Consider the following 27,937-nt stretch of genomic DNA (forward strand, 5'->3'; position numbering starts at 1 on the left):
TAAGAAAGAGATTTCTTCCAGCTGACCTACGTGACAAGATAGCTCGTATTTTTTTTTTCTTTAAATTATCATTTTTTCGTCCTTCTTATGCGCACTGCTAAGGAGTGGAATTCTCTGCCTTCTGTATTTCCGAATGCATATAACCTGGGTGCTTTCAAGGCCAGAGTGTACAGGCACTTTCTGAGCTCGCTCCATCTTAGGCCTCGTCAATGCCTTCGGGCAAGTCTGGGGCCAAAAGAAATCCCATCAAAGGTAAAAAAAAAAAATAACAAATGTAAAACGCTTTATTGCACATAAACATAACGTAAAGGATATTATTATAGGTAACTATACATATGAGATTTAGTAAAGTAGTGCGGTATATATAGTGTTCCTAATAAAACGTACCTTAGTAGGTACTTATAGGTACAGACCTACGTAGATATACGTAAATATAACGTAATAGATAAGTATACCTAATGATATAATATGTTGTATTGAATAAATTTAAAAGAATCTAAGGATTTGATTTCTTATCTAGATCCGTTGCGTACATTGCTGAAACTTTTAGCAACTTTTTCTTAGATTATATAATTGAATTTCTTGTGTGTTGATTGTTAAATAAGAGTTGACTGAATGTGTAAACTGCATAAAAATGATTGATTGTAGCAATACTTATAGTGCTTTACATCTCTTATGATTGCCCTGCGCGCCAAGTAAGTGCATTTGCGTACCTAGCCTACATTCCGAGGACATGAGGGCATGATGATATTGCTGAAGCAACACCGCCAACAGAGAACTTCGCTTAGGTCGATAGCTATATAACATTAGGTAGGTATATTCCAACCGGGGCGGGTAGGACAACGAGAGGGTCATGTAGAGGTGACAGGCGAGCGAGCGGCCGACGGTCGCGGCATGTGGCGTGCGTGAGATACGGGGAGGCGGCAGAGACGGCGGCGCTGATGTCAGTGGAAGCGGCGGCGGCGGCGGGCGCTGGAATGCAGCGGGGGCGGGGCGGGCGCGGGCTGGCCGCTGCTGCCGGCGCCGCTCCTGCTGCCTCGCGCCTCGCGCCGCCGCCGCCCGCGCGCCAGTCCACCGCGCGCCGCCGACACGAGTGCTTCTACCCGCGCGCACCACACCTCCGCCGCGCACAGGTACGTACACACACCACACGTGACACTCGTTATGTTTCCTGCGGCTCTTTCGAGACCGTCCGTCCGGCCCTCGGCGCCGCGCGGCCCGTCTCGCTTGGTCGTCGTTTTTGACTTCGCTGTCGGCGACCAGAAATAGCCGGTGTCCGACCACGCCGGCGCCACCTCTTCGGAGCCGGCGGCCTCGGGCACGGTAGTGGGCGCGATGACCCGCCGTTTATTCGCTGGACGAGAATTCCTAAATACACGCCGGTCATCGCTTCTGCGGCTTTATCAGTGTTACATATTTATTATTTGCCGGGCGCTGCGGTGCGGTGAGGTCAGCGAGCGCGCGCGGCGATGTGCGCCTTATCATGTGGGCCGTAGGGTCGCCGCCGCCGGGGCCGCTGCGGCGGCGACGCGAGCGCGGCCTCGGGCTCTACTCTGTCTTTGCTCTTGCGTCGTTCCTATTTGCTATATACCTACCTACATACTCTTCGTATACAAACGCGATACGTGGCTACTCCCAACAACCTCAGATACAAATTAGAAACACCATTGACGTCTGTGCACTTAGTTCGTTATCTTTCGACCTAACAAGATTATTTAAAATCGTAGTATGTTTTGAACAGCGGCACCTTTAAGTAAAAGCGCTCCGACGGTGAGGGTACGCTTCCCCTCTGCTTAGAATACCGGTCGTCGTTGCTACCTGAATATAGGTACAAGTACTTAACACAGGAAATATAAAATTCTGGCCATGCATCTGAATCAGTTGACGGCTCTAAAGTGCGACGTCGGCACATCAAGGCCACTCTTACACCAACCGCTCGAGACGTATCGACTGTTTCAGATATAGAGTGCCAAATAGCAACGTGACTTATCCATTGAAGCTTATTAGCTGTTGAACATTCTCGCGGCAGCGGCGGGTGTTTGTTGCAATGACGTAGGCGTCTAATATCTGCGCGCGTGTCACTTGGAAAACGAGGCGAGTCGTTATCGCGGCTGGCACTGGAGCACTCTCAAATTGGTCTCCGTCGCAGCAGCGTTGAATTGAAATATCGTAGCGATGTGTGCGGGTTGCCGGTGACGAGGGACCGGCGGCGTCTTCGGCAGCGGCGCTCCGTGCGTGTAACAGCTGTGGCGCACGCGAACCTCGCCCTTACTGAGCACGCAATTCGCCCCAAAACTGCGCGCTCACGTGCCGCGTCTTATTACCCCCTAGACGCAGCGTTGTCGACCTCGAGCGTGGCGGCTGGCTCCAAACTGGGCTCTAAAGCGATAGCCGTAGGAACATTACGGCGTGTCGCCTCCGGGGCGGTAACAGTTTTTCGTAGTTAGTGCAGGTGATGGAGATCCCCGACGCACGAGAGAGTGAAAGTGGGAGGGTAGAGGCGGGGTGGCGGCCGGGGCCCGCAGGAGTGCCGACCCGGGGCTGCCGCCGAGGATTTGCTAAATCTGCTGCTTTTACGTTGATGCCGTCGAAAGATCGCATTACGCAGTTTCTAGATCGGTCCCTTGTCACGGTCAGACCTACGGTGTGATTATTTCAAAGTAATTTTTATCCACTAAAATGAAACTAGATGCTACTTATAACAATTTTCAAAACTTACCAATAATTAAGTACTTAACTAATCCACGTTTTAGGAAAAGTTCTTATGTTTTCCTGCATGAACGTACCCAAGTGCCTCGTACGTACTTGATGAAATAAATAACATACGGTAACTTGTGAAACACAGTAAAGTTGCTTACTACTTCTCCTACCGCTGAAAACAAGCGAAGCCGTTGAGTTCAAGAACCTAATTAGTGCTACTCGCGGCCAGCTCTGAGCACTTGCTAAGTTTCATATCAGTGCACAAGCGGTGTTAATCCGGTTGATTCCGTCATTTATAAATTATCTACAAAATAGAGTTAAACCATGCGGTCGTCCCTTTAACGTTGAAGTTGAAGGTGTGATTACGTTGAATCTAATATTAATAGTAGTCGTAGTATTAGTAGGTTTGTATTCGAAGGGATGACAACCCCTCCATATACAAAACATTATAATTAATCTAATACCTACCAAATGTGGCAGCGAGCAAACCGTCTTCAGCCTATTGCTCTGCCGATCCAAATAGAGACAGGTAATGTTACGTTAATTAATCCTTATAATTGAATTCTGTCTTACCGCTAGCAAACCACAAAGAATAATGTTAGTTAACATGGCACGGTCCCAAGCGGAAAGTCGTAGGATTATGTGGAAAATAAATACGTTGACCTACTTGAGGCGGGAAAGAACGGAGCACCAAGATGTGCTCTTCGACCTAAAAGCCAAAGCGACGTAAAAAGACCGCAGTTTACCAGTTAGATACCTAGTATTTTCTATTCAGGACGGTTCTAAAAGCATACAGATTGCGCCGTTTTTAAAGGCAAATTGAAAGCTTCAAATACGTAGTCAAATTCTCTAAGGATTCAGGCCTTAATAATATTAAGAACCATTGAAGTTTCTAGTTATGAAAGAAGAGATTTGTTCAGAAGCAAGGCTACTATCTGCCGTGTTACGTGGCACGTGACGTAAGTAACGTCGAAGGGAGGATGTTTTTTCTACCGGAATGAAATCTCTGGAAATATCGTGTGCACGAGTAACGCTCACTACAAGACTGCTTTATTGTGTTGCTGAATGAATTAAGTATTTAGTTTACAAACGTACGTAAAAGTGCTAGGGTAGGCAAAGACGTACATTATAGGAAAACTTCGCGCAATCACTTATAGTATAAAACTGATATTAACATACAAAGTTTTTGTATGTTTACGTTATCATTTTTGGGGTGACAACGTTAAAAAATACCAGCTCATTATCGCTTACACATAGTCCACCATTGCGTTAGCATCTGGCGAATTTGAGCTGATCACTTACGTCCGGGGGATAAAGCAGCATGTAGGATGAGATTCAAAGCTTTTCTCTTCTGCTTATGTATAGGAAAACAGGGTGTTGGTACTAGAATAAAACGTACATATACATAAACTCAGGCTCGTACTGAAACTGATGCACTTTTCATTACTTATTTTATATACCTAGGTTCGATGGAGTGTCCACCATCCCTCTGTGGAGAGCGTGGTGGAGCCTGCGGTCACTCCCACCCGGTCGATACAAGCCTGCCTGCTGACGTATATAGCCTGTTTATGTAAACCCAGTTAATTATACTATGTATAGCTGGAGATTATGCTTATATATCTATAACGCTGATAAACTACAGATGAACCGTAACTGCAACATTTGATCCGTCTTCCGTCGACTTTATCATTGTTATCATATCACAGAAACATTGTTATCGAACTTAGATCTATAATTAATAATTAAATAGTACCATGTAGTCGAGAACCGATCTAACTACCCGCAGCATTATGTCTGAAATCACCTACCGCATAACACCAACTCCTGCAAAGTTTTGGGTGCGACCCACGTTTGAATTGTTCGCCGAGCCTTCTCTGATAGCACTTAGATCTTAAAAATCTTCCTTTCTGTGTTTGTGGCACACCCCTGGCGTAATTGAGTAGTTTCTTAGGTCAAAGAAAAATTATGAAATTCTGATTACTAAATAAAGACAGATCTAAAGGTGACAAAAAACGTTTTCTATTTTTCTATTTAACTTAAGTATTTATTAATTTTAATAAAGAAAACTTTATAATAAATTTGTCTCGTTTTTCTATGACGTCACAGGTTACTTTTTCATACAAATTCCATTGTAATTTCGTGTTTTGACATTGAGTAAAAAGTAACTGATTTAATTAGTTGGAAACTAGCCTATAATTTGATCAATGCATCAACTAGGTACTTAAGACATTTTTTCGTTAAGAGCACCTAAGCACGCAGATTAAAGAGTAAGCCTGCTTGCGTAAATTTGTCTCGGTGAATAGCACTCTCCTTTTGTCTGGCCAAGTATTAAATGCGATCCGAGGTAAATCTGCAAAGCTCGTGTCAAAAAAACCTCAACTAATCACGAAAAATACACAGGAGTAAGTATTCATATATTAATAACATTTATTTCATAATAGTTGTTTATGAGTTTTAATTACCTAATATTTACACATAAATTAATTATATAATGTGTGTGGATGCGCACCTTTTGCGATAAGTTAATAACTTATTAGTAACATAGTAGTTACAGCACAACTTTTGTAATTTCAGTGTGTGGTTTGCTTTAGTTCCTTTCCCCTACTGAGCGTCTCAGATACCATTAATTAAGTATTAAATTTCCGTCAATCGATGACGTCATAGTTAGCCGTAAAATGAAGCAATCGATTCTTTAATCTGCTTGTCTGTCGGCACAACCACAGAGCTTCTAACTCAGAAATACGATTACAATTTCTGAAAGATCATACCCGAGACAGTTATAAACCCTTTCTAAATTATATTTATATTTCTAAATTATTCATTAATGTTCTCGTCGGACTAAAAAGTTACGTGACTGAGATAAAAATAATATGAATAAAATGATATCTGATAAAAATAATAGTTGCAACTTGCCACGTAAAAAAAATCTAGTTTGCCGACAGTATTCTTCCTGTACAATTGACCAGAGAGATAGCATGAATAATTAATGATAAGATTTACCTACCGCAGATGTTGACCGCGGCTTCAAATTTATTTATCAGTAGCCAAACGTATGTTACGTAGAGCGAAAAGACGAATACTAAACTTTAGTATGTCTCATGGTCTCATACTGCTTTGTGTATCATTCCATTAGGTAGTAAGTCTGCTATAGACGCCTTCAGCCTTACAATTTGATATTCATACAGTCATAATGTTAATTACTTATACAATCGATAAGTATCTAATATTTTCGATGTATCTCGCGAGTTGCGACGCCCCGTACCCAAAAATACTGCATTTTTTGTCGTTTGATGACTTGTCGCTACGTGTACTCAAAAGGGATTGCGTTTGGACGTAGGTTGTCTAAAACTAACTTTCTTTATATAAGCATTTAACGTTATTTATTAAAGGTTGGTCGCAGATGGAACGAGGAAATTGAATGAAGGAACCGTCAACCAAGCTGATGGGGTCGATATCGGCGTCCTAAAATGTTTGTTGTTTATAAAACAACCATAATGTTTAGTGCAATTTACAACAAACAAATACGCTTAATGTTTCTATATTTTTCGTCCCGAATAGAGAGTACTTACCTATCATTGCGCTATTATTGGCTGATCACCTGATTGTCTAAGAAGTAAGATGATCCGTGCTTCGGAAGGCACGTTAAGCTGTTAGTCCCGGTTACTACTTACTGATGTAAGTAAGTAGTCGTTACATATGAGCCATGTCAGGGGCCTTTGGCGGCTCAATAATGACCCTGACACCAGGGTTGATGGGGTTGGTAATTCACCTCACAACCCACAGGATAGAAGAAGATTGCGCTATTAAGCGTTTTTCGTTACTGTTTTCTGTTAAACAGTGTTGCTCGACGTGGTATTGTATACACTGTACGGGAAAGGCAAGCATCCGTGTAGCTGAACGAAAGCGGTCGCAGTGTAATTGGGCCTGGGAGTCTGCCAGACAACGAGTGTCCCTTTACGCTTACACCCTCTTTTTGAACACGGTCGGTTGCGACGTCGTACAACGTCGTACCCTGTCGCGTGTCTAACCCGAGACCAGAGATTTCTTAGAACCGTAATTCTGTTTACTGGTAGCGTGCTTAGGAATTTATTAAAGTTACCACTTACCCCAATCGACCAAGTAGCTGCCCTAACCCTTATCACTTGTAATCTTTTTAGATACCACAGACGTAGTTCGCCGTAAATCAATGAAAATCCGATAGCTACATACGTTTCAATTAAATAATTAGACGTATATAACTTTAAAAGTGTAGGTACCTAAGTTTATTGATGATTGAAGATTTTTGAACCGAACTGAAAACGAAAATTGCAAAAATAAGTTCTATGTTTTTATTTATTTGAATTCTAAAATAACAATTGACATAAAGATTAACTTTATATCGTATTTTGTCCATAAGACATTTGATGTTCTAGTTATAGATATGTTAAATGTGCAAGAAAGTAAATGCCCTGCCTGTGTGACTTATAAGTAGGTAGGTACTATTTTACTCAAAGGACTCAGGGCACAGGCTTGGTAATCTGTGAAAACATCAAACACGGGTTGGCGAATCCTTTCACCACGACGGCAAATCAAATCCCGGAGGATATCATATTATGGTATGCTCTGCCATCGGCGTACGTACCTAACGAAAACGAAAAACAAGAAACATTTATTGAGAAGCTGTGTAGGTACATACATGCAGGTGTCAAACATTATAAAATTGTCTCAACAGCATGCCCATGTCAGACGTACAATATTACAAATAATGTCAGTATTAAGCATCAAGGAATTGATTAAGTACCTAATAATAGTCACATTATAAACATTTGTCAATTTTAAATATCATTGTTGTTGAAAATATTCATTCAAGTTATAAAATTCCTTATCAACTAGCCAATTTTTTAGACGTTTTTTAAATGTCTTACCCTCTAACAACAACAACAAGACAACAAACAACAAAATTGCAATGTTATGTTAAAACTAAATGATTGAAGCTTTTTTAGGTAATGTAGGAAATTAGGTAATTTGTTTGATATAGTAGATCGCCTTGTAAGTAGTTGATTGAGTAACAAATTAAAAGGGCTGAAAAATAAGCCAATCTACACAACCTGCAGATTTTCAGTTTCATTGGGGTATAGTTTAATTAAAAGTGACTTTCGCTGTTGACAACCTTCTCGTAATACCTTAGTTACACATGCATTTTGATAATGAAATAAGTGGGTATGTATTATACACTTCTGTCTACCCCTTCAGGGATATTGGCGTAATGCTATATTATGTTCAAGTACGCACGATAGCTTGTGAGTTTTACGAGCACATTATTATAATCCAGAGCTGCTTACAATACAGGGTTTTAGTGATACCTAACTTAGAACCATGAGCTTAGAATGATGCATCACCGCCCTCGGTATTCGGTACGGTATTACTAAGACCCTGTGTATACGTCCCACTGCTAGGCACAAAGATTAAAGGGTAAAAATGCTTACCGCCACCACGCTGTTTTATTGCTGCTTTTATTTCTTTTACAACACAAAGGTACTTAAAAATAGCATCGTTAGGAAATGTTGCTAAGGAAGTAAAGGCCTGAACCAAATGTTTTGCGTGTCCTAAGAAACACAAACAGTTTTAAAATACGAGACACGGCATATAAGAAAGAGGTTGGAAGGCCCAAGTAAGCGTGAACGCCCGCCATACAAGTATGAGCAAATTCATACTTCCACTTTGCACTCCACTCATCCGCAAACTTTACGACATACGGAGCTCCGCGATAGTATATTAAAAAGTCGTCTTGTGCATTATAACCTGCAGGGCAAAAAATCAAATATCGACTATCATGCAAGGAGATCCCGCTTATCATAGGAAAGCTAAAAACCTTAGTATGATCGTCTATATATCAAAAAATACTCTTGTAAACAAGAAACAAGAAACATTTATTGAGAAACTGTGTAGATTCATGCATGCAGGCGTCAATAATTATAAAATTGTCTCAACAGCATGTCCATGTCGGACGTACCAGTATCTTACGAAAAGTTTTGATAAAATTGCAGCCTATCACGTAAAATATACATAGCCGGTAAAGTGGCTATGGAACTTGAGAAGCAGTCAAGCTGTCGTAGTTATCTGTAAAGAGTGTGGAGTTGAACCGGCGACAGCGGTTCTCATATAAAATACGCGTTAGGGCCATTCCAAGCTCCTTCTTCTATTCCGTGGTACGAGTACAGGTACCTTGTCGGTATATTGAGGTGTATGTATGCGTGTGTGCGTTATCTGCATGTGTTGTTACTGTTGGTCTGTTGAATTAATGAAAGTACACACTTATGATTCTCAGCTAAGCGTATACGTATTATATCTGTCTTGAACGATATACATACGTGCTACTTTCATACCGAACTATAAATACTTACTCGTACTTTTAACCCTTTCTCAACTGAAATCTGCATTAGTCAATAAATTCACTAATAAAAATACTTAAACCAACATCCAAGCTCACGCTTGTGATATCAACTGGAGTAGGCAGAACCAGTCTTTCTGGCTATATGCCTAACATTCCGCAAAAACGTGTTCAATATAGTATTGTGGTCCTATACATAGGGTATATAAGTAAGGACCACGATACCGACCCCGCCGACGTGGTCGACGATTTCCCTTAATCATCGCTTATTGCTATCCGCCCACTAGGGTAGATTAATTCATTCAAATATAATCGTCTCAAACGACGCTCTGAGCCCACAGGGCACCATCAGGCCTGATGTCTTAAATTCTGTACCGGGTAAAAGTCCTCCCCATTTTTCCGGCCAAGTAGTTAGCCCTATGTGGTAAATCTACGATAAGTCACGTCAAATAAAAAGGTACTTTATAAATATAAGTTCTAAAAAGTTCCAAAATGATGCAACAATTTAAATAAGTAACAATAGTAAATGCTAGTTATTTATTTACGTTGTGAACGTCCTAGTAAGCCACCACTGCATTACACGGCTGAATAATTCCCGTGGAAGTCGCGTTGAGGTACCCAACCACCTCGCCGGGCTGCGTAGCCAGCTGCATTGCAGCTGCCGCTGGGTTTTGCTCGTTTTGCTGCACCGACGGACAAATCCTGCACACGCCACGGCGTCGTATCTCTATAGATACTCCTATAGCAGCTATATGCAAGTGTATAGCCACCGCTGTGCCATGCCGAGCGTGTGGGAAGGCCGGGCGCAGCGACCGCTCTTTGAGTTCGTAGTTCGTATATCTCTCGACTTACGTGTACATAAACGTACATTTAAATACATATATCATGACATGAAATGAAATGTAAATAAATCTACCAACTTGAAAAAGTCTCCTGAATCTCGCTGTAAGTTTCAGAAATAATTATACTGTGTTATATTATTCATTATTGATCGAAACTGATCTTCAATGAATATGTTGAACAAACACGATCCACCCACGTAGTTAATCCTAGAAGACAACATGCATACTTACGTACAGTACCTATTGAAGTACTGAATTAATACGGTTATGTAAGTACAGTGACTGGTATTCTTGCGCATATTAATCTAAAATCCTACGAAAGCTATGAAAGTGTGGAAGTGCTTTCTTAAAACAATTAATTTTGATAATAAAAACCCCGGGACCGATCAAAAAGTTGCAATATATTGTCTAAAATCAGGTTTCTATATAGGTTTCCCTAAAACAAATTATTAATGTAAGCTACCGGTTCATGTGAATCTCTGTTACGCGGCATTTTTTAAACACAAAAGTGATATTCATATTAGTCAACTAGCAAACTTTAGAAGCGCCTATGAGTTATGTATGATGAACCGTACTTATGGCCGCCTATCTTATGTTTCCAGTCACAGTTCAACAGATAAATTCTGTTCTTTCAGTAAAACATTAAAACCGCCTCGGTAGTTTTGTAATTAGTCCGAAAATACAGATAGGCCGTCGTACGAATTACTCTGAACCGGCGTGCGTACCTATATGGAACGATTGATGAATGTGGAGTAAGCAAGAGAAGTGTGTCAGGATCGAAGTAAAAGGAACTCCATAGTCTCTGCTTACCCCGGTGCGGAATAGGCGTGAGTTTATGTACAGTACAAATAGACATAGTCATGTTTGAATGCAACTTTTTGCATACAAGTTTGTAGTTTAAAGCACGTGTTTGAAGTTCAGGTTTCAACGTAGGTATAACAATACTTACTACGACCCGAGTCTCTGCAGGGGGTTAAAAAGGTCTTATTTGAAATACATTTATTACCCAAAGCAGTCAATTTCGAGAACTATGTTATCTTTTTGGAGAAGGAATATTTTTTTTATGTACTTAGACAACGAATAGTGTACAGTCATGAGCAATATAATGTACCCACTTTAGGACTCTGTCGCACTAACATATTTGACATTTAGTGAGACTTACAGTTCAATTTGACAAAAAAGTTAATGTGACATGGTACCAAAGTGTATACATATTAATGCTCGTGACCGTAGTAGCCTTGATCGGAGAACGCGTGACTTACTTCGTAGTGTCAAGGGTTCGAATCCTGATTCGGGCCCTGAACCACTGAATTCGACTTGATGAGTTTGAATTCACGTTTGGTTCATAGATATTTTGATATCACGTCCCAATCCTTGGAGAGGATTTGGGGCAATATAGCCTTAATGTAAACTAAGTATATCTACTAATCTATTATACACCTCTGCCTACCGCTAAGGGGATACAGGCGTGAAGCTATCTTACGTTATGCAACGAATGGTAGGTAAATTACTCTATTCTTATAAAATAATTTATTACAAGTAAATCGGAAAATAAAAATATAGTTTTCGAAAGCGGCTGCACGTTGTCTTGCCCTTACTTGATGATGGGACCACGGGCGTAACTTTATGTAAATATGTATGCTCATCTTGGCCGCGGCACCCCTGTGCCCCCAGATTTAACATAATTTAAGTAGGCAGGTACCCTAATATAGCCTACCAAAATGTTATGAATAAGCAGCAGTTGTATAGGTATATAAATGTGTATACATATTTTGTATGGCGGAGAGATTGGGTTGCGAGAGGTCGCCGGGCGGCTGCCCTCCCGTCGCTCGCTGGCAGGGGGTTGCTACGTCCTTCCTTGCCTTCAAGTACGTACCTACTTGTAGTCGGAGCCTCGTCGACCCTTCGACCCTGGCAACACCTAGCTAGCCTTTACAATTAGGTCAGACGTCAGACATCTCATCTGTTGTGTAATCAGACCGACGGCTTCGAATAATTTTAATGCAGTTCTCATGGATTGGGGCAGGCAGAGCAATTTGTCAGACAATTTGTTACTAAGCAACTGTACATACATAGCATTGTTAGACCTAAGTAATTCAATATAATTTAGGATTCCTAACCAACTTTTCAAGGCGGATGTACGTCAGTAATCAGGCAGTAGAATCGTTTACAAACACGAATCTCGCGTTTAGCATTGAATTGGCCATTATCACTAGTAAGTGGAAGCGATCTGAAGTCATCGATTGCCGCGAGATGTGGTTCCGACTTGCCTGGTTCGCCGGCACTCGGCGCTCGTCACAGATAACGTTATCAGCGATAGCCTTGCTGAGGGGATTCTGTGAACAGCCACATACGCTGCACACGATTGCGATTGTACGTGCTGCCTTTCTCTTTGTGTGTCCGCTTAGACTCCGCTTCTTTATTTAGACGGATAGTTTCTAATCGAGAAAGAAATCGAGAATCTTTTCGCGGTTAGCTACACGTTTGCAATTTCAAATATCGCTAAAACAGTAATTTAAGAAATTATGGTTGATAGCGTCGGTCGTCGAAACTACTCGTGCAGTCGCGTTCCCATTACGTCAGCGCTCGCTGCATATGGCAAACGAATCAACGAAACTATATCGCAACCGCAGTCCTGAAGTCACGCGCGCTACTGCTTTTGTACAGGACGCTTTCGTTGTCGTATATTGTATAGGTATATTATACGGTTGTGTTGGTAATGCGGCCCCTCTGGAGTGTGTTGTCACTGAAACGAAAAGAGGTCGCCGCCTGTGCGCGGCGTGCGGCGGGCGTCGCATGATGTCGCATGCAGCCAACAGCGGCCTGCGCGTTTGCCAGCGTCGGTTGAATGTAATCTGTATAGATAGGCAGCAGTAGGTGGCACTGACACGTCATGTAAGCGTGCGCGCTCTCCGCCCGTATCAATATCCATGTTGTTTGTTGGCGGACGGACGACGCACTCCAGTGTGACCTCACTCAGACCGCACCACCTCACCCGACCACACCGCGTTCGAACCATTGTTTATAACAAGTTCACAACAACTTCTTGTAATTAACTCCTTTTAGACTTCGACGAAGAACATTAGCGTCGGATGTTTCTTTCGTTTTCCTACTCTACTGACGTCATAATGATCAACACAAGTGTAATTTATACGCGTTACGATATTGTATTAACGCGCTGACAATTTTATTCGAGTTTATCGCTGCGCTTCGCCGCTGTTAATTACGACGCAGTCTACATCTTGCACTAGGGAATTAGAAGACTTGATGTTATTGTAATAAATCAATTATAAATCGGTCGCAATTTCTTCCTGTTGTAATGCAAAAAAAAGTAGTTGTAGGAAATTGGTATTGAAAATTGTTAAGTAGATTATGTAAAAGTAATTATATATTTAGCAGAGACTAGCGGCATAGTTAACTGGCGTGCGGGGCCGTCACCTAATTGACTCCGGTATACCTTAATTAGCGTTGGTGAGTGCGCACTGGAGCCGCGCAGATAGCGAGGTAGCACAGTTCTTATAGCAGTGCGCGCATCTACGCACCACCTGACACGAGAGCAGCTGGCGGCCGGCTGCCTGCGCTTGCGCACAACGAAACTTGTTTCCAAGCACACGGTCCAATATGGCCGAACACCACCAACTGCGTGACGGAATAATGAGTTAGGTATCATTAGATCACTAACATCTTACATGTCACGTTGGTCCTAGCACCTTCGATGATATAACACAAGCGACTGTTCACATAAATGGAACGGTTTATTGTTACGCATGCGTTTGCGAATGCAAGTGTAACAATAACAATATTAATAATGATGCTTCTCGGCCCTATAGCGGCCGTTTCTAAGAAGTGTATTGGGTCGCTTTGTTGTCGGCGCGCATTGTCGAGCGGTTGTCCTTTAGCATGTCCGTGATCGTATTTTTCCGTCAGATGTTGCGAACAGGCAACGTGCCCTCGCCGTGGCTGTTTACACGAGCTAGTATGTAGGTACGTAGCGGTAGGTATAGGTAGGTAGCGCGTAGGCAGCGACCGCCGCGCCGCCGCCGCGCTGCCCGCGGCTCCGGCGGCGTCGCACCGTCGCACGACCCTGATAATTTGCTGCGCTTATGTTACTTCAACGGCTTCTTGCGACACGCCGCCGTGGCCGCTTTCCTGGGTTTCTACACCCTGCACTACACTCCATGTAGGTGAGCGCGCGGTTACTGCTATAAGAAGCATTAACACGCTTCTGCTCACAACTTTTAAAAATAAAGTTTCTGTATAACTACTTCCTGTATTGTAATATCCCTAATGTTGTTTTCCTAATGCATAACTAGGCATCTGCAATTAATGAGGATCATCATGGTAACATAGAGGATTGCGATTACAGCGCATTTAAACTAGGTAGGTAACCGCGTGTAGACGTCCAACACTCAACGTTATACTTACACATCTTTACGGGTTGTGTTTCTAACGATATTGGAAGGACGTCGGACACTGCAGTCGATACTTGCGAGACTCATTCATTGTAATTTTAGATACGACAGTGTATCTATCGAGTACCGCACCAGGCAAAGTGCTGTCGACAGACAATGGATGATACCTACCTATGTAATGTTGAAACATGAGCGTCAAGTATATGCCTCTAGGTAGGTAATCCGATTTATACCTACCTACCATTGAAGTATTGACTCATGAGTACATCGCTAATGTAACACAAACATGTCGTCGTGATCGCATCCATGCACGCGCGGGCGCGGGCGTCGGCGGTCAGCGCGGCGCGTCCGTGACACCTAAACGAGCGACAGCACCTCTGCTATCTGGTGGTTTGATAAGGCATATTTATCAGCGGGCCTCGGTGCGGGAGACTCGGCGGCCGGGTGTTGGCCGGGTGCGGCGGAGGAGCGCACATGTTGCGGAACGTGCGGCGCGGGGAGCGGCGGCGGCTCCACACCGCGCGCCACGCACACAGCCGCGCTCGGCCGCCACACGACGCCCGCGCCCGAGGAGCGTCATTGCGCCTTATCGCAGCCATCTTTAAACGAGCACGGCTCACGCCACCCGCCACTCGGTACGAATTCCATTCCGTGGCTGTTGCTGCGACCGCCGCCGCCGCGGCCGACGACTGCACTCCTTTCATTGTGCGACGAATGCTATGCATCGTTAGCGGACGACGCCACCAAGGTCATGTTAATTATTACCAGTCGGACCGCTGGCATACTCGTAAACAACATTCGACGATATAGCGTCTTGAGTAACTTTTGTTTCGATATGGTATTATTCTTGCGTTGTTTGAATAGTTGAAATTATTCTTTCATCCGTCATTTGTATAAACAGTCTCTTAGGCACTTGCAGACTTACAGTGAGAACCTCTTGTTTGCTGGACATTCACACTTTTGATACAAAATGTATAAAACTACTTACCTACTTACATGTACTTATAGAGTGCATAATATATACCTACTTATGTCGGTAGACTAGTAGGTAGGTAGGTATCATCTGTAGCTGATGTAGGGTGTTCTTACGGCGACCATCGGTATCGATCGGGAGGGTGGTGTGAGGCATCCCGTCGCCTACGTCTCCGCAGCGGCGGCTCTCGACGCCGACGTTTCCGTAAAATCCAGGCTAGAGGCTGTCGGGCGGGTGATAAAGGAAAACTGCCTACGTAGTCGGCCCCTGGCGGGTGTTCGCTCGGCGTGGCGTGTTGTCGCGAAGCTATATATAGCGCATGTTGGTTGGAGCCGGTGCGACCGCGCCCGCCGCCGCCTCTGCTCCGACGACGGCGACCGACGAAAGGTCAATTGGCGCGCAAATTATTTGCGTCGCAAAATCCGCAGTCGCTGCACCATAACGTTGATACAGCACACTAACATCATTATGTTATGTTATCATCGCTATCAACTCTTAAATACTGGCTCGTTACGTAATCAATTCATTGTACCACATTTAGATTAGCAGTGCGTCTTTAGAACATACTAGACATCATTGAATCGTACGCGGAGAGGCGCTGCGCATTCTTTATCAGACGTCATAGCCGATGTACAACGTACTGAGTACGAGTGTGCTTGAAATCATTGTAGGTGAGCGGGCACGCACACTAGCGTGTACGTTGACAGTGTTGCTGGTAGATTGCTGGTGCAACGTTGCAATTGCTGCGAGGGCATGGGCCGTGCCGTGTTACTCGAACAGAACGGGTTTGCATGCAAGAAGTCGCCGGTGGAGGCCACAGCGAGGTGAGCGCTTCACCAAGGTACCTACCTACTTGCGGCTGCGGTTAGTCACGCTCGGAATGCCTACGCCAACTCCTACAAGAACGCACCAAATGACGCCAACCGCCACACTAGTGCGCACGATGCGAACTCTATAGCTACATACAACTAAACAACGCCGATATACAATACAATGTACTTCTTCTCTTCTTCTATCGTGTGGGTTGTGAGGTGGATTACCAACCCCGTCAACCCTGGTGTCAGGGTTATTATTGAGCCGCCATAGATTCCTGACATGACTTATGTAACGACTATGTACTTACATCAGTAAGTAGTAACCGGGACCTACGGCTTAACGTGCCTCCCGAAGCACGGATCATCTTACTTTTGGACAATCAGGTGATCAGCCTGTAATGTCCTAACCAAACTAGGGATCACAAAGTAATTTTTGTAATTTGTCCCCACCGGGATTCGAACCCGGGACTTCCAGCCTCCAGATCGTGAGCACAACGCTCAACCACTGGACCACGGAGGTCGTAATGTACTCTACTGTACGTACACAAAACGTAGGTACTTAAGTACAAATATACAGAAAATGAAACCATACCATGAGCAACCCTATCCGAACAGCAATATCTGACACAGGGAAATCACTCCCAAAAGGTCTTACTTATGGTCCCATTTTCTCTAAGTTCAATGCAAATATCACGTTTCCACGTCAATAGCTACTACGGCATTCGAATGCACATGATCTAAGTAACATGTATTTTTTAAAAAAACCTCGTTTTAAACCCCAAAAAGGTCTCGTCAATCCCCCCACAACACGTAGTTGTGTTGTACCTATTTTCCAACGAAAGGGCATAACAATAACACTACCAAAAAGTTAAACCAAAGTCAACAATCGATACCAAACCACACTTCCGTTGGATATCACAATGATGTCTTCCTAAACAGGGTTCAATTTACGTCTAACTTTACGGACATAAGTATTATGGCGACAAGTTCACCTAAAGTTCTTCAATCATAACACATAAATAAAAAACTGCGGGTTTTTTTTTTCTATCGAGTTCGAGCTCTGACAACCTCGGTAGTGACAGTGGGCGTGACTCCACTTCATGCTAGGAAACTGACCAACAGTTGAATTAATTTGAGCTCATTAAAAACGCAAAACAGGTCACAGACAGGCAATCCAATATGCGACATAACACGTCATACCATTTTAAGTTGAAATTATAATAATTTAACAGAGCTCATAGATCTACGTAATTTTGTAAGTACCTGCAATACATTTGAATAATTAAAAACTTGCACGAGTAAATCATGTTCTTTTACCTAAGTAATCGCAAGTTTCCGAGTCCATTGGCTATTTTGGCACGCCTTTATAAATCAACGTGTGTTGAAAGCGAGCAATGAATGACGTGTTTCATCTTCTTTCATTTATACATTCTTTTTATTTGCGTCGAAAGCAATGTTGTATTGTATTGTTGACGGAGGAGCATACATACACCTGGTCAATGTGAGTTCAATGCACCATGCAGAGCAATAATAATAAAATTCTAATCGTTTGATACCTATGATTATATTTACCTATAATTTACATTATCTTCACAATTATTAATGATTACGAAATATAGATTTATAACTTGATTACAAAGTCATCCTACTAGGTCGAGAATATATGTTGTTAGTTAGTTGTTAGAACATCATTAGTTAACGTACCTACAACATTATTTTAATTATTTATAGGTATAGGTGACTATTTTTCATATTTTGGTAATCTATTTTTTTTTAATTACGCTCAGCAACGAGTATTACGGCTAATCGGTATACTATAATAGTCTCTTCCATATGATATAGAGTACGTTGTGGTTATAAACTGGAATTGGCTTCTCGGCGACCGCGTCTACGGCAGTTCGACCAATGCAAGTAGGTGGCAACTACTTATAACGAACGAAAGCAAAAGTCTGTGCGTCCTCGATAACGCCAAAACACTCGGGCGGTGGTGTTGGGAATACGACTTGAAACAAAAGAGAGTGAAAGGATTATGACTTATGAACAACTACCTGGAATTGACCATTACAACCCTTTATGTTATTTTTACCACAATAGAGATACTTATAGGTATTATATTATAGCAGTGCGGTTCTCAAAAATATGAAGCACTAAAATAGCACATGGGGCTTTTTGTCTTTGCCAAGCAAGCGCGAATACACTTTTAAGCATTGCATTTTAGGTCGACTCTACATTGGCAACTGGTGACAGGGACGTGGGCTTCCACTCTGTTTTGTTTAAATTGTAGGATTGTTTACTTAACTTTCTTACTATCGTGTAAGCACTACAAGTGAATGACTCTGGCATAAACAAAATAAAACGTTCAAATTCCTATCTTGTGTGTAATACAGCACGGTACGTATAAGTACATCCCAAAATCGCGTGGTGCAGCCGTCTGTTACTTTGTCCGCGCCAAACGTGTCAGTATCAGGCATAGTGCTTTGTGCCATTAAAGTGAAATTTTGCAAACAGCATGTACGTAGGTCGGTTGACGAGGGACGCTATTTTTATATTCATTGTGTCAAATAACAACACGCGGGCGTCAGACCACGGGCGCGGCGACGGCGGCGGGCGCTGTGCGTGCGAGCGTCGCGTGTGTGGCTACGGGCGCAGCTACTCTACATAAGTAGATGTCGACGGCCGTGGTAGAGTCGACATCCCTGCATCCCCGGGCTGTGCCGCTCTATAAATACACAGCAGGTGTGGCGGCGAGCGGGGCGCGCGGGGCGCGGGGAGCATCCGCCTCTGCAGCGCTCCAAACCGCTCGCAGCGGCCAGCGGACCTTAGCGACGCCATATCGATTGCGAGGGCTCCCCCTGCGGCGCGCCGCCTCCATTGTGCTCGCCTGCCTGGGATGCCGGCTCCGGCCGCTTCCTGCCACGGCCGAGTTGTCTGTCGACACCCGCCCTCCCCGCGCCGCCGCCACCGGTCCCACCAGGACCCGTCCGCCGGCCGCCGCCCGCCAGCTGCCTAACTACATAAGTGCTTCGCTCGCACAACGACGATAAAACATTCTCCCGGCGAGGACGGCCACTCGGAACACACTTGTTTTTTTGATACCCGCTACGACTGCCGACCCAACGCGAATGCAGCACTGAGTTTAATCATTTTAACATTGCAATTCTACTCTACTTAATTCGGCCAGATACTACGTAAAAGCTGTTAACGTAACGAATTACTATTAATTAAGGAACAACGCTCGCACTTACTAATTAGCATTACAACTTTATTTTCGCTAAACTGATAATGCAATGGGCTCAAGCCCTGTTAACTTCAAAGTTAACAAACAACATCAGCGAATATATTATGCTATTATTAAGTGGTAAATGGTATTCATGGGGGTAAACAATAATAGGAGCGACGATGAATAATACACAGTAACTCGCTTTTGTCTAGAAACTAATAATATTTCTATATATACTTACTAGCGGTTTAAATGTATCCAATGAATAAGACAATAATTGTGACAAAAGTGAAACATAAAAGAATCGATTACAGACCGCGCGCACGACTAATGAGACAAAACTCTGAGACGCTGTTGAGTTAATCTCTATAAAAGCTCAAAAACACCAGCTACCTAATGTCTGTGCCGCTGAAACCACTGTAAATTGTACTTTTCTGCATTAATTACACAGCAGATAAACGAAAAATAAATATACCCCTAGGCAGTTTAAAAGGCGTGGATGTAAATTGTCAAACGCGTCAAGATGTATCCCAGAAGTTTCTACCTGCCTCTATGATTATCGTTTGCTTATAATAAGTAACTACTGGAGCGTGGCTAATGTGCTATCCGAACATATTTACCACAACTATTTACTTAATTAAGAAATAATACCAGTCACATATTGACATGTTTGTCGATTTTTATAAGTTAATTAGGTTAAATGAATGGTTACTCACACATTTGAATAAAAGACATCAACGAGTACGAATACGAAAAATCATTACTTAAGTGGGATAATTTGACAAATGGTTAAATAGATAGCTATTACCTACTTAGTAAACTTTGATTAGGTGTTGTTCGTCTCTTTAAAGTTCGCTGATTGTTGACCCGTCATAAATAACTTTTCGACGGAAATTACTGAATTAATGTTATTAATAAATTAAACAAGACATCGCCTTGTTACATCTAAACAGAATACACGTCCTGTCCAGATTGTAAACTTTTATTAGATTTTTTTGCGTTAATTTTATGGAAAATGAATACGCATTACACTTAGCTCTTCCAAACGTATAAGAAAACACCACGTTACAACCGTATGCAGACGTCAACAAGAGTGACGACCTTAGCCTGTAGGCGTATACCTACACCACATAGAGCCGTATAATCTTAGATGAATAATTATAATTGTTGCGTTCATTTGGTACGGTACAAGCGGAGAAGAATATTGTCATTAGGCAGAGCGGTCGCCCGCCGCGTCGGCTCCCCTAACCGCTGTCGCCGAGGAGGATGAAAAACACGAAGCATCAGTATGGACCCTCCGCCGCGCGCCGCGCCCGTCCCTTGGCCGCGGCCCACGCGCCCTCGGGGCCGGCCCCAGCCGCCACCGGCGCTTGCCGCCTCGGGTCGCGGGTCGCTCGCCTCGCCTCGCCGCCTGCCGCCGCCGCCGCCTCATTCAGCCGGCGACGCTCTCGCGCACTACACACGTGTCGAGCAGCGCCGTGCCGCGCCCCGCGCTCCGCACCCCGCGCTCCGCACCCGCCGCGTCTCGGAACGTTTAACCGACATCGAGCATTGTTTTGTTGCAGCGGAGTATGCTACAGCAGATGTCCTCGCCGACGCCGAGTGCACAAGCCGGCGAGGTCGTGTTGTTCGTGCGCCCCTTCGAAGGCCGCTTGAGCGGCGATTCTTCCGTAGAAACTATTCAACCGGTGTTACCCCAGAACAAGAAGAGAAGGAACTACAGTTGCTTGAAGTGCACGTTCCACACGTGCAACCCGCGGGACTTCCTCTGGCACGCCCGGGAGGTTCACTTTGAGAAGTTGAAGATTCATGAATGTCCACACTGCGTTTATGCTTGTCGACATTTTCAAAAACTAGTACGACATATGAAAATTCACAATTCTACGAGAATGGATTCTGAGACAGAACCGATAGAGCGTATTGAAGATTTTTTGGAAGAAGTCGAGGAATGCGAGGTCGATCAGATCGACATCGATGACTGTAATGAAGAGTCACTCGAGCGCTCCGTCGACGTCGAAGCGGATAGAGCAGAGGAGGCGATCCCTTCAGAACCCATCAAGGAAAAGAGCAAATTCTTTGCGTGCAGTAAATGCAATTATGTGACTCACATTCGAGCAAGATTTACGAAGCATGTGAAATACCACTCGATGCCGATGATTAAATGCACCATATGCGACTTTCGCACGCCCTACAAATGGAACTTGGATCGCCACAATAAGAATCACGGCGGCACCGGTTGCTTCCACTGCTCTATGTGCAACTTCACGGCGGACATCAAGCAAAGTCTGACGGTGCACGAAATGAATCATCACACGCCGCCGGCGGGCCAATCGGGCGCGAGTCGTCGACGCAACCGGGTGGGCGCCAGCGACTCCGCGCTCCCCGTGCCGAGCGCGCTCATCTGCAAGGAGGAAGAAGGGAGTGGCGACTCACGCTCCTCACTCGCGGCTTCGGTGAGTCTCGTCTCCGGTGCGGTGCGCGAGGGGCCGGCGGCTGACGTCACGCGGCTCCACAGCTGCTGTTATCATATCATGCCACACCACCGCGCCGCTCCACTTAGGCCCCTCGCGCATTCTTATTATGCTTTCATACTTGCATGTCGCCCTCAAACATGCCTTGCGTTCGAAGCGTGAATTTTATTAGTAGTTACCTATTCAGTTTTAATATTGAATCGATTATTTAGTAAAAACTTGATAAAGCTATTAAGAACTTTTTTACAGAAATAAATGTTAGTTCAAAGTATTTAGTTTAGTGTCAGTTTAGGGTAAATAGGTATCACCCTGCAGTCGTATTTGAATTTGCCAAATCGTAATGCATCTAAAAACTGATAGATAACATTGTTTATCAGCCCCATAATGTTACGAAAAATTGTGACCTATTTATTCCAAGTAATTCGTTTTTGTACCTCGCAGAATTCGAACCTGTAGCCTGGGCGTAGGTACATTTTGATCTGATTCTATAGCTTTCTTGTCATGTAGTGTGATTGTGCCAAATGTATTTATCTATGTACGTATGTATATCTATGTTTACATAAGTAAAATACACTGAATGGATAGATACTTATTAGTTAAATTCAATAATTATGATAAACCATCCTTACGACAGACACCCACGTGCGTTAGTTAGAAAATGTAAAATGATTATTACATTATTATAATCCGCTGCGTAAGATACATTTCTAAAATGGATGTAGTATTATAAGTGGCTGAAGAAGACTTTCTTACTTCTTATAATTCTTTCTTACTTTCTTCTTTCAAATTGTGAAATATTTACTTGTGTCTCTGATTGCATGTGTAGGGGATGGTAAACGTAACTTTATGCACTTATTTATCTATGTGTTCTGTTATTTACAATGGGCAACGAACAGTAATTACTTTAATTTACGATACCTAAATAGAGGACTATATTTTCCATGATTTTTGGGCTAACGTCTGTGAACCTACCTAATGTTAGGTACCTATTTATATACCTACCGTAACGAGCATTACAAAATTTTACGCATGATTGCAAAATCAAATATATAATAAATATAGCTGCTTTAGACAAAAATATAACACTTGTATTTTCGTCTATTTCAGGACATGTTTTTGCAGCACGCAGAGCGAGATGTGGTTAGCTGCAACAGTGATTCTAATGACGCCAGCGCGTCCGAAGCTTTTGCCAAAAAAGACGACTTGCACTTGGCACAAGATGTACACAGTCGGCAGTCCCCCAATGCCACTACGGAGGATGGGAAATCTCAGAAACAGAACAGGAAAACTCCCCGACCCCCGCCGCCCCTCATACCGCTTAACGCTTCAACGCCAAATCAAAACAAGACTTCAGAACCACCCGCGAAAAAATTCAAGGAAAACGAATCTGACAATAATTCCAATAAGAAATACGAAAATTTACCTGCAGACATCACTCTGATACCTGTTAACACTTCTAATGCAAAAGAATCAATCGGACGTAAGAAGAACAATTCATTTTTCGACAAGTTAAAAGAAAGACTGCTGACAGAGACTGGGGAAGATGGATCGCTTACGTGTAAAAACTGTGGTTTTGAAAGCAAATGTTTATCAGAGCACTCCGTACATGAAAAAAATTGCACTCCGCTCCCTAATCGTATTACATCAAACACTTCTGTTTCTAGTATGAGTTCTACACGGTGCCAACATTGCAGACACAGGTGCAAATCTAGCGCAGATCTGTATATCCACATGCAAACATGTCAAAAGGCGGAAAAAGTAGAAGACGAACAATGTGAACTTAATAATCAGGAAAATGACGATGTTATACTTGTGAATCCTGAGAAAGAAGCAGAGCCGCATCCAATGGAAAATGTCGTGTTTGTTTGGAATAACATTGACCACGACTCAAATAAGTTTGAAATGCCGCTCGATATTAGCATCAACGATGATTCCACTATGCCAGAACATCATAAGAACTATGACACAGAAATCGCAGACGAAAATGAAAGTATGAATTTATCACCAAGTCAAGCGGCTGGGAAGAAAGTTTTCAAATGTCCACATTGCCCGTTCTGGGCTACAACTGCTTCCAGATTTCATGTTCATATAGTTGGACACTTGAATAAAAAGCCGTTTGAATGTTCATTATGCAAATATAAATCTAATTGGCGATGGGATATAACTAAACATATAAAATTGAAATCTGCTAGAGACCCGGAACACAACGACGCAAAGGTTTTAATGACAGATGAAACTGGAAGACGGAACTACAGTAAATACAACAAATTCTTAGCCATGCCCGTAATGAATGAAAATGGCGAAAATGAATTTCATTACATAGATCCGAACACATTAGTTGACTCTGGTATGGAAGTCGATGAATCTTACAACGACGTAAATGACAGTGGTAACCCAGTTTTCGAGGCGCAGCCGCTGAATCTTCAGACTCAACTTGCCGGTCATAAGCCTTACAACTTAGATGGCCGAGGTGACGAGTACAAGAAACCTAAGAAAACTTTATGGAAATGTAAAAAGTGCAATTACAAGTGAGTTGTTTTGTTAAACTTTAAAATTGATGACATTTTCCATAACTACGTATCCTTATTAACATTGCTGTTTCTAATTCTTTCAGGGACCCGTCAAAGGAAGCGCTGTTGGAGCACGTCCGTGAACATTCCAGAGCCGATGGTTCACTGGACGACATCAAAAAGAAAGCCGATAACACACCGGATCCGGCTGACCTGGCCTACCGCTGCGGTCATTGCAATCAATTGTCAAACTGGAAGCATGTTATTCAGGTAAACATGGTTTATTTATTATATCAGCACGATGTAACAATTATTATTTAATGAAGTTCCTAAAAAAGCTACTACTCCAATATAAAACGACTTTTTTTTATCAATTTACAGAGACATTGCCGTTTGAAGCACGATGGAATAATAAAAGTCATAACAACAGTCAAACCAAAAGCAGACTTACAATCGGCGGCCGACATGGGTCCCGACTGCTGCCCGAAATGTCCTTACAAATCACCAGACAAGAATACTCTATTAGCACACCTACAGCAACATACGCCTTCGCCGCAGTCCATATTCAAATGTTATTTTTGTGCTTTCTTTGTAAAAGATGAACAGGAATTAGTACAACATCTCACTTTGCACGGTATAAATGATCCAGAAGAATATATAGCAAAAACTTTGGGAACCAAGTCTCCGACACCTGATGAAGCATCTGCAAAAACGAAGAGACACAAGTGTACGGAATGCCCGTATGAAACTAACAGCAAATCTCAGTACATGTATCATGAGCAGTTTCACAGGCTTCCAGCAGACACACCATACAAATGCCCGGAGTGCAATTACAGTGTATCCAAGAGACATTTACTGCATCAACATTTGAGAGTACATGGAATATTCCCCAAGAAAAGTGAAATGGAGGCTGAATTAGAAGCTTCGTCTTCTGGATGTGCTAAACCAGAAATAAAAACAGAGTTTCCCGATGAAATTCCCTTCGTGTGGGTTTCCGCTAAAAACGAATTTCATAAAATGTACAAGTGCCGCTATTGTTCCTATGTAAATTCTCAAAAATGCAAAATTCCTAACCATGAAAAAATTCATTGCATTGTATTTGATAATACTGAAATAACAATCTATAAATGTTTGGAATGCAAGTTCACCTGTGATAACGCTGGGAGACTAGCTGAACACTCGAAAACACATGCAGAGATATACGGCCGCATATACTGCCCCGTTGAAGAAGACGTCCCTGACGACGATCAGATTGCTAAATTACGAAAAGTAATTGAAAACGAAAGGTTAACTGCCCCTGAAGATGCAGCCAAAGAGGAGAGTATAATAGAAAACAAAGAAATAAAAGTTCTGTATTTTTGTCGCAAATGTCCAGCTAGATTTTTCAGTGATGACGATTTAAGAATTCATGACCGATTCCATGATTTGACCCTTGACAATAAGTGCAAAAGTTGTGAATTTTCAATGCCGCTGGAGAAAGATCTAACCGCACATGTCTTTGTACATTCAGACGAATATCACACAAAGACAAAAATGCTTAAATTCATTCACACCAGTCACGCAGCTCACAGAGAGCCAATTTTAGAACTAGTACACTGTCCAACTACTTCTGAAGTCACATGGGTAGTTTCTAATCCTAGTAAAAACTTCGGTGATACTTTCAACAAAAAAGGCAATGAAACAAAACACAATGCAAAACAATATAGCTGTAAGGAATGTCCAGCAAAATTCTTTAAGAGCTCAGCACTCAGTTACCACATGGGACTTCATGGAGGAGATGGAGAACATAAATGCAAAAAATGCAGTTATGCTGTAAAAAATATGGGTAATTTAGCGAAACACGAGTTGTTACATGAAAATGAAGGTAAACCGTCAAATTGCGATTATGACTCCGGAGACGACATGGATTTTAAAAATATTCCGTTGTCGGGTACTGACTTATTTCAACGTAAAACTGAAGCACAGAAACGCGTGCTAACAGACAAAGACAAACTAGTGAAACCTAACGATCACTTTCCTCCCGTGCTCCAAGCCGATCCACAATTTGGATATTTGATGCACGGTAATCCTGAATTCATATATCCAACATACTTAAAAAATGGTCGACAAAAAGAAAAGCGCTATAAGTGTCACAAATGTCCTTCAGCTTTTGAAAAACGAGAACAATACAAAATTCATTTATCATTGCATGGTTCGAAACAGAGGTATAAATGCGAGCTGTGCGATTACTCGGTTAAGTATTACGCCAACTATGTGCAGCACATGCGTAAACATCAGATGAACGATGAAGCTCAAGCCGAACGAAAGAAGGGTTGTAGTGAATTTGTTGAAACTGAAAGTCAAGAAGACAAACAGGAAGACAGCACGGAAAATATTAAATTAGCAATTAAAACTATGCCGAAAGGAGTACCCAAGAGCGACTTTCAACAGTTTTCAATTAGTGACCAACAAACTCTGAGACTGCTACAACGTAGGCGATCTATGAATTCTGGTAAAGATTTAAGTACTTCTGATCAATCCCCAAACAAAGATCGTAGATTACATATGTGTCTGCTATGTCCCTATACCAATCAACGTCTCGATGCTCTAAACAATCATTATAGAAGACACGATGACACAGACGCCACCAACACAGGCAACCACAAATGTTCATACTGTGATCTGGTAGTCATTCAATCACATTTCCTTCGTGATCACTTGAAGACTCATTTTAGTTATCAGAAGAACTTAACTCCCGAATGCTTTGTAGCCAATGAAGACGTCAGTTTTACTATAACAAACGTAGACGAAGAAAACGTGTCGTCGACTGATCTCAAACTAGATATGAACAGTAAAAATTATTCGTGCAATGACGATAAGATATTTGTCAAAATTAAAACAGGAGAACTTTTAGTAGAATAAGAGAAATGTACGTATATTTGATTTAAGAAATGTATGTATAAGTGAACACATACTACTAAGTGGGTATATTATTTTATTAAAGTTTGATTACAATGTAGATTCATTTATAGATATAAGCCAAAAAGTAATGTAACTGTTGATATTCACCAAAGTGTAGCTTGCCATATTAGATTGTATCAATCCTGGCCATTTTGGTTCTATTATTATTGTATTTTTAAAATACGGTTCATTGATAGGCCGAGGTTGTTGTATGTAACGAGATGAAAATAAACATGAAACCAATATTTTTTTAAGTAATTTTTAAGTGGCTTACTTTTATTCTATTTTAATCTCGCCTACACCAGCCAAGCAACATTAAAAAATTATTCAAAATTTCAAAAATACATAATTTCGAAAATTGTTACCAGCACTTGCTTTTATTAATCAATGGTCATTAAAGTTACTTAGGTTTAATGTAGATAGTTTAAAGTGTCAACTTTTTGTTAGATTTAATAAATAACTTTTAGGAATTGTATTTATGTTTTCAAGCCATAATCACAAGTTCTGGTATCATTATTCATTTGTTATTCACTGAAATGATAGACCAAACAAAAAAGGATTTGAATATTTTAGATGATTAATATAGATATTCAATATCATTTTGATAAGTATTCCAATAAAGTCCTTTAGGACACATTCCTATCGAAAAGGGGCAAAATATTAATAAATATGATTGTAAACTAA

The 27,937-nt window shown here is 42.2% G+C and overlaps 1 protein-coding gene across 1 annotated transcript; it reads left to right on the forward strand.

The window, feature by feature from the left end:
* Positions 1–1,031: 1,031 nt before the first annotated feature.
* LOC126368530 (zinc finger protein 91-like) lies at positions 1,032–27,937 on the forward strand. The gene is made up of 5 exons (XM_050012549.1): positions 1,032–1,133; positions 20,898–21,785; positions 22,911–24,331; positions 24,418–24,583; positions 24,695–27,937. Exons 2-5 carry the CDS (start codon positions 20,904–20,906, stop codon positions 27,212–27,214), a joined length of 4,989 nt encoding a protein of 1,662 aa, XP_049868506.1. The 5' UTR covers positions 1,032–1,133; positions 20,898–20,903; the 3' UTR covers positions 27,215–27,937.

The sequence above is a fragment of the Pectinophora gossypiella genome, chromosome 1 (assembly GCF_024362695.1).
Source record: "Pectinophora gossypiella chromosome 1, ilPecGoss1.1, whole genome shotgun sequence".
NCBI classification, from domain to species: domain Eukaryota; kingdom Metazoa; phylum Arthropoda; class Insecta; order Lepidoptera; family Gelechiidae; genus Pectinophora; species Pectinophora gossypiella.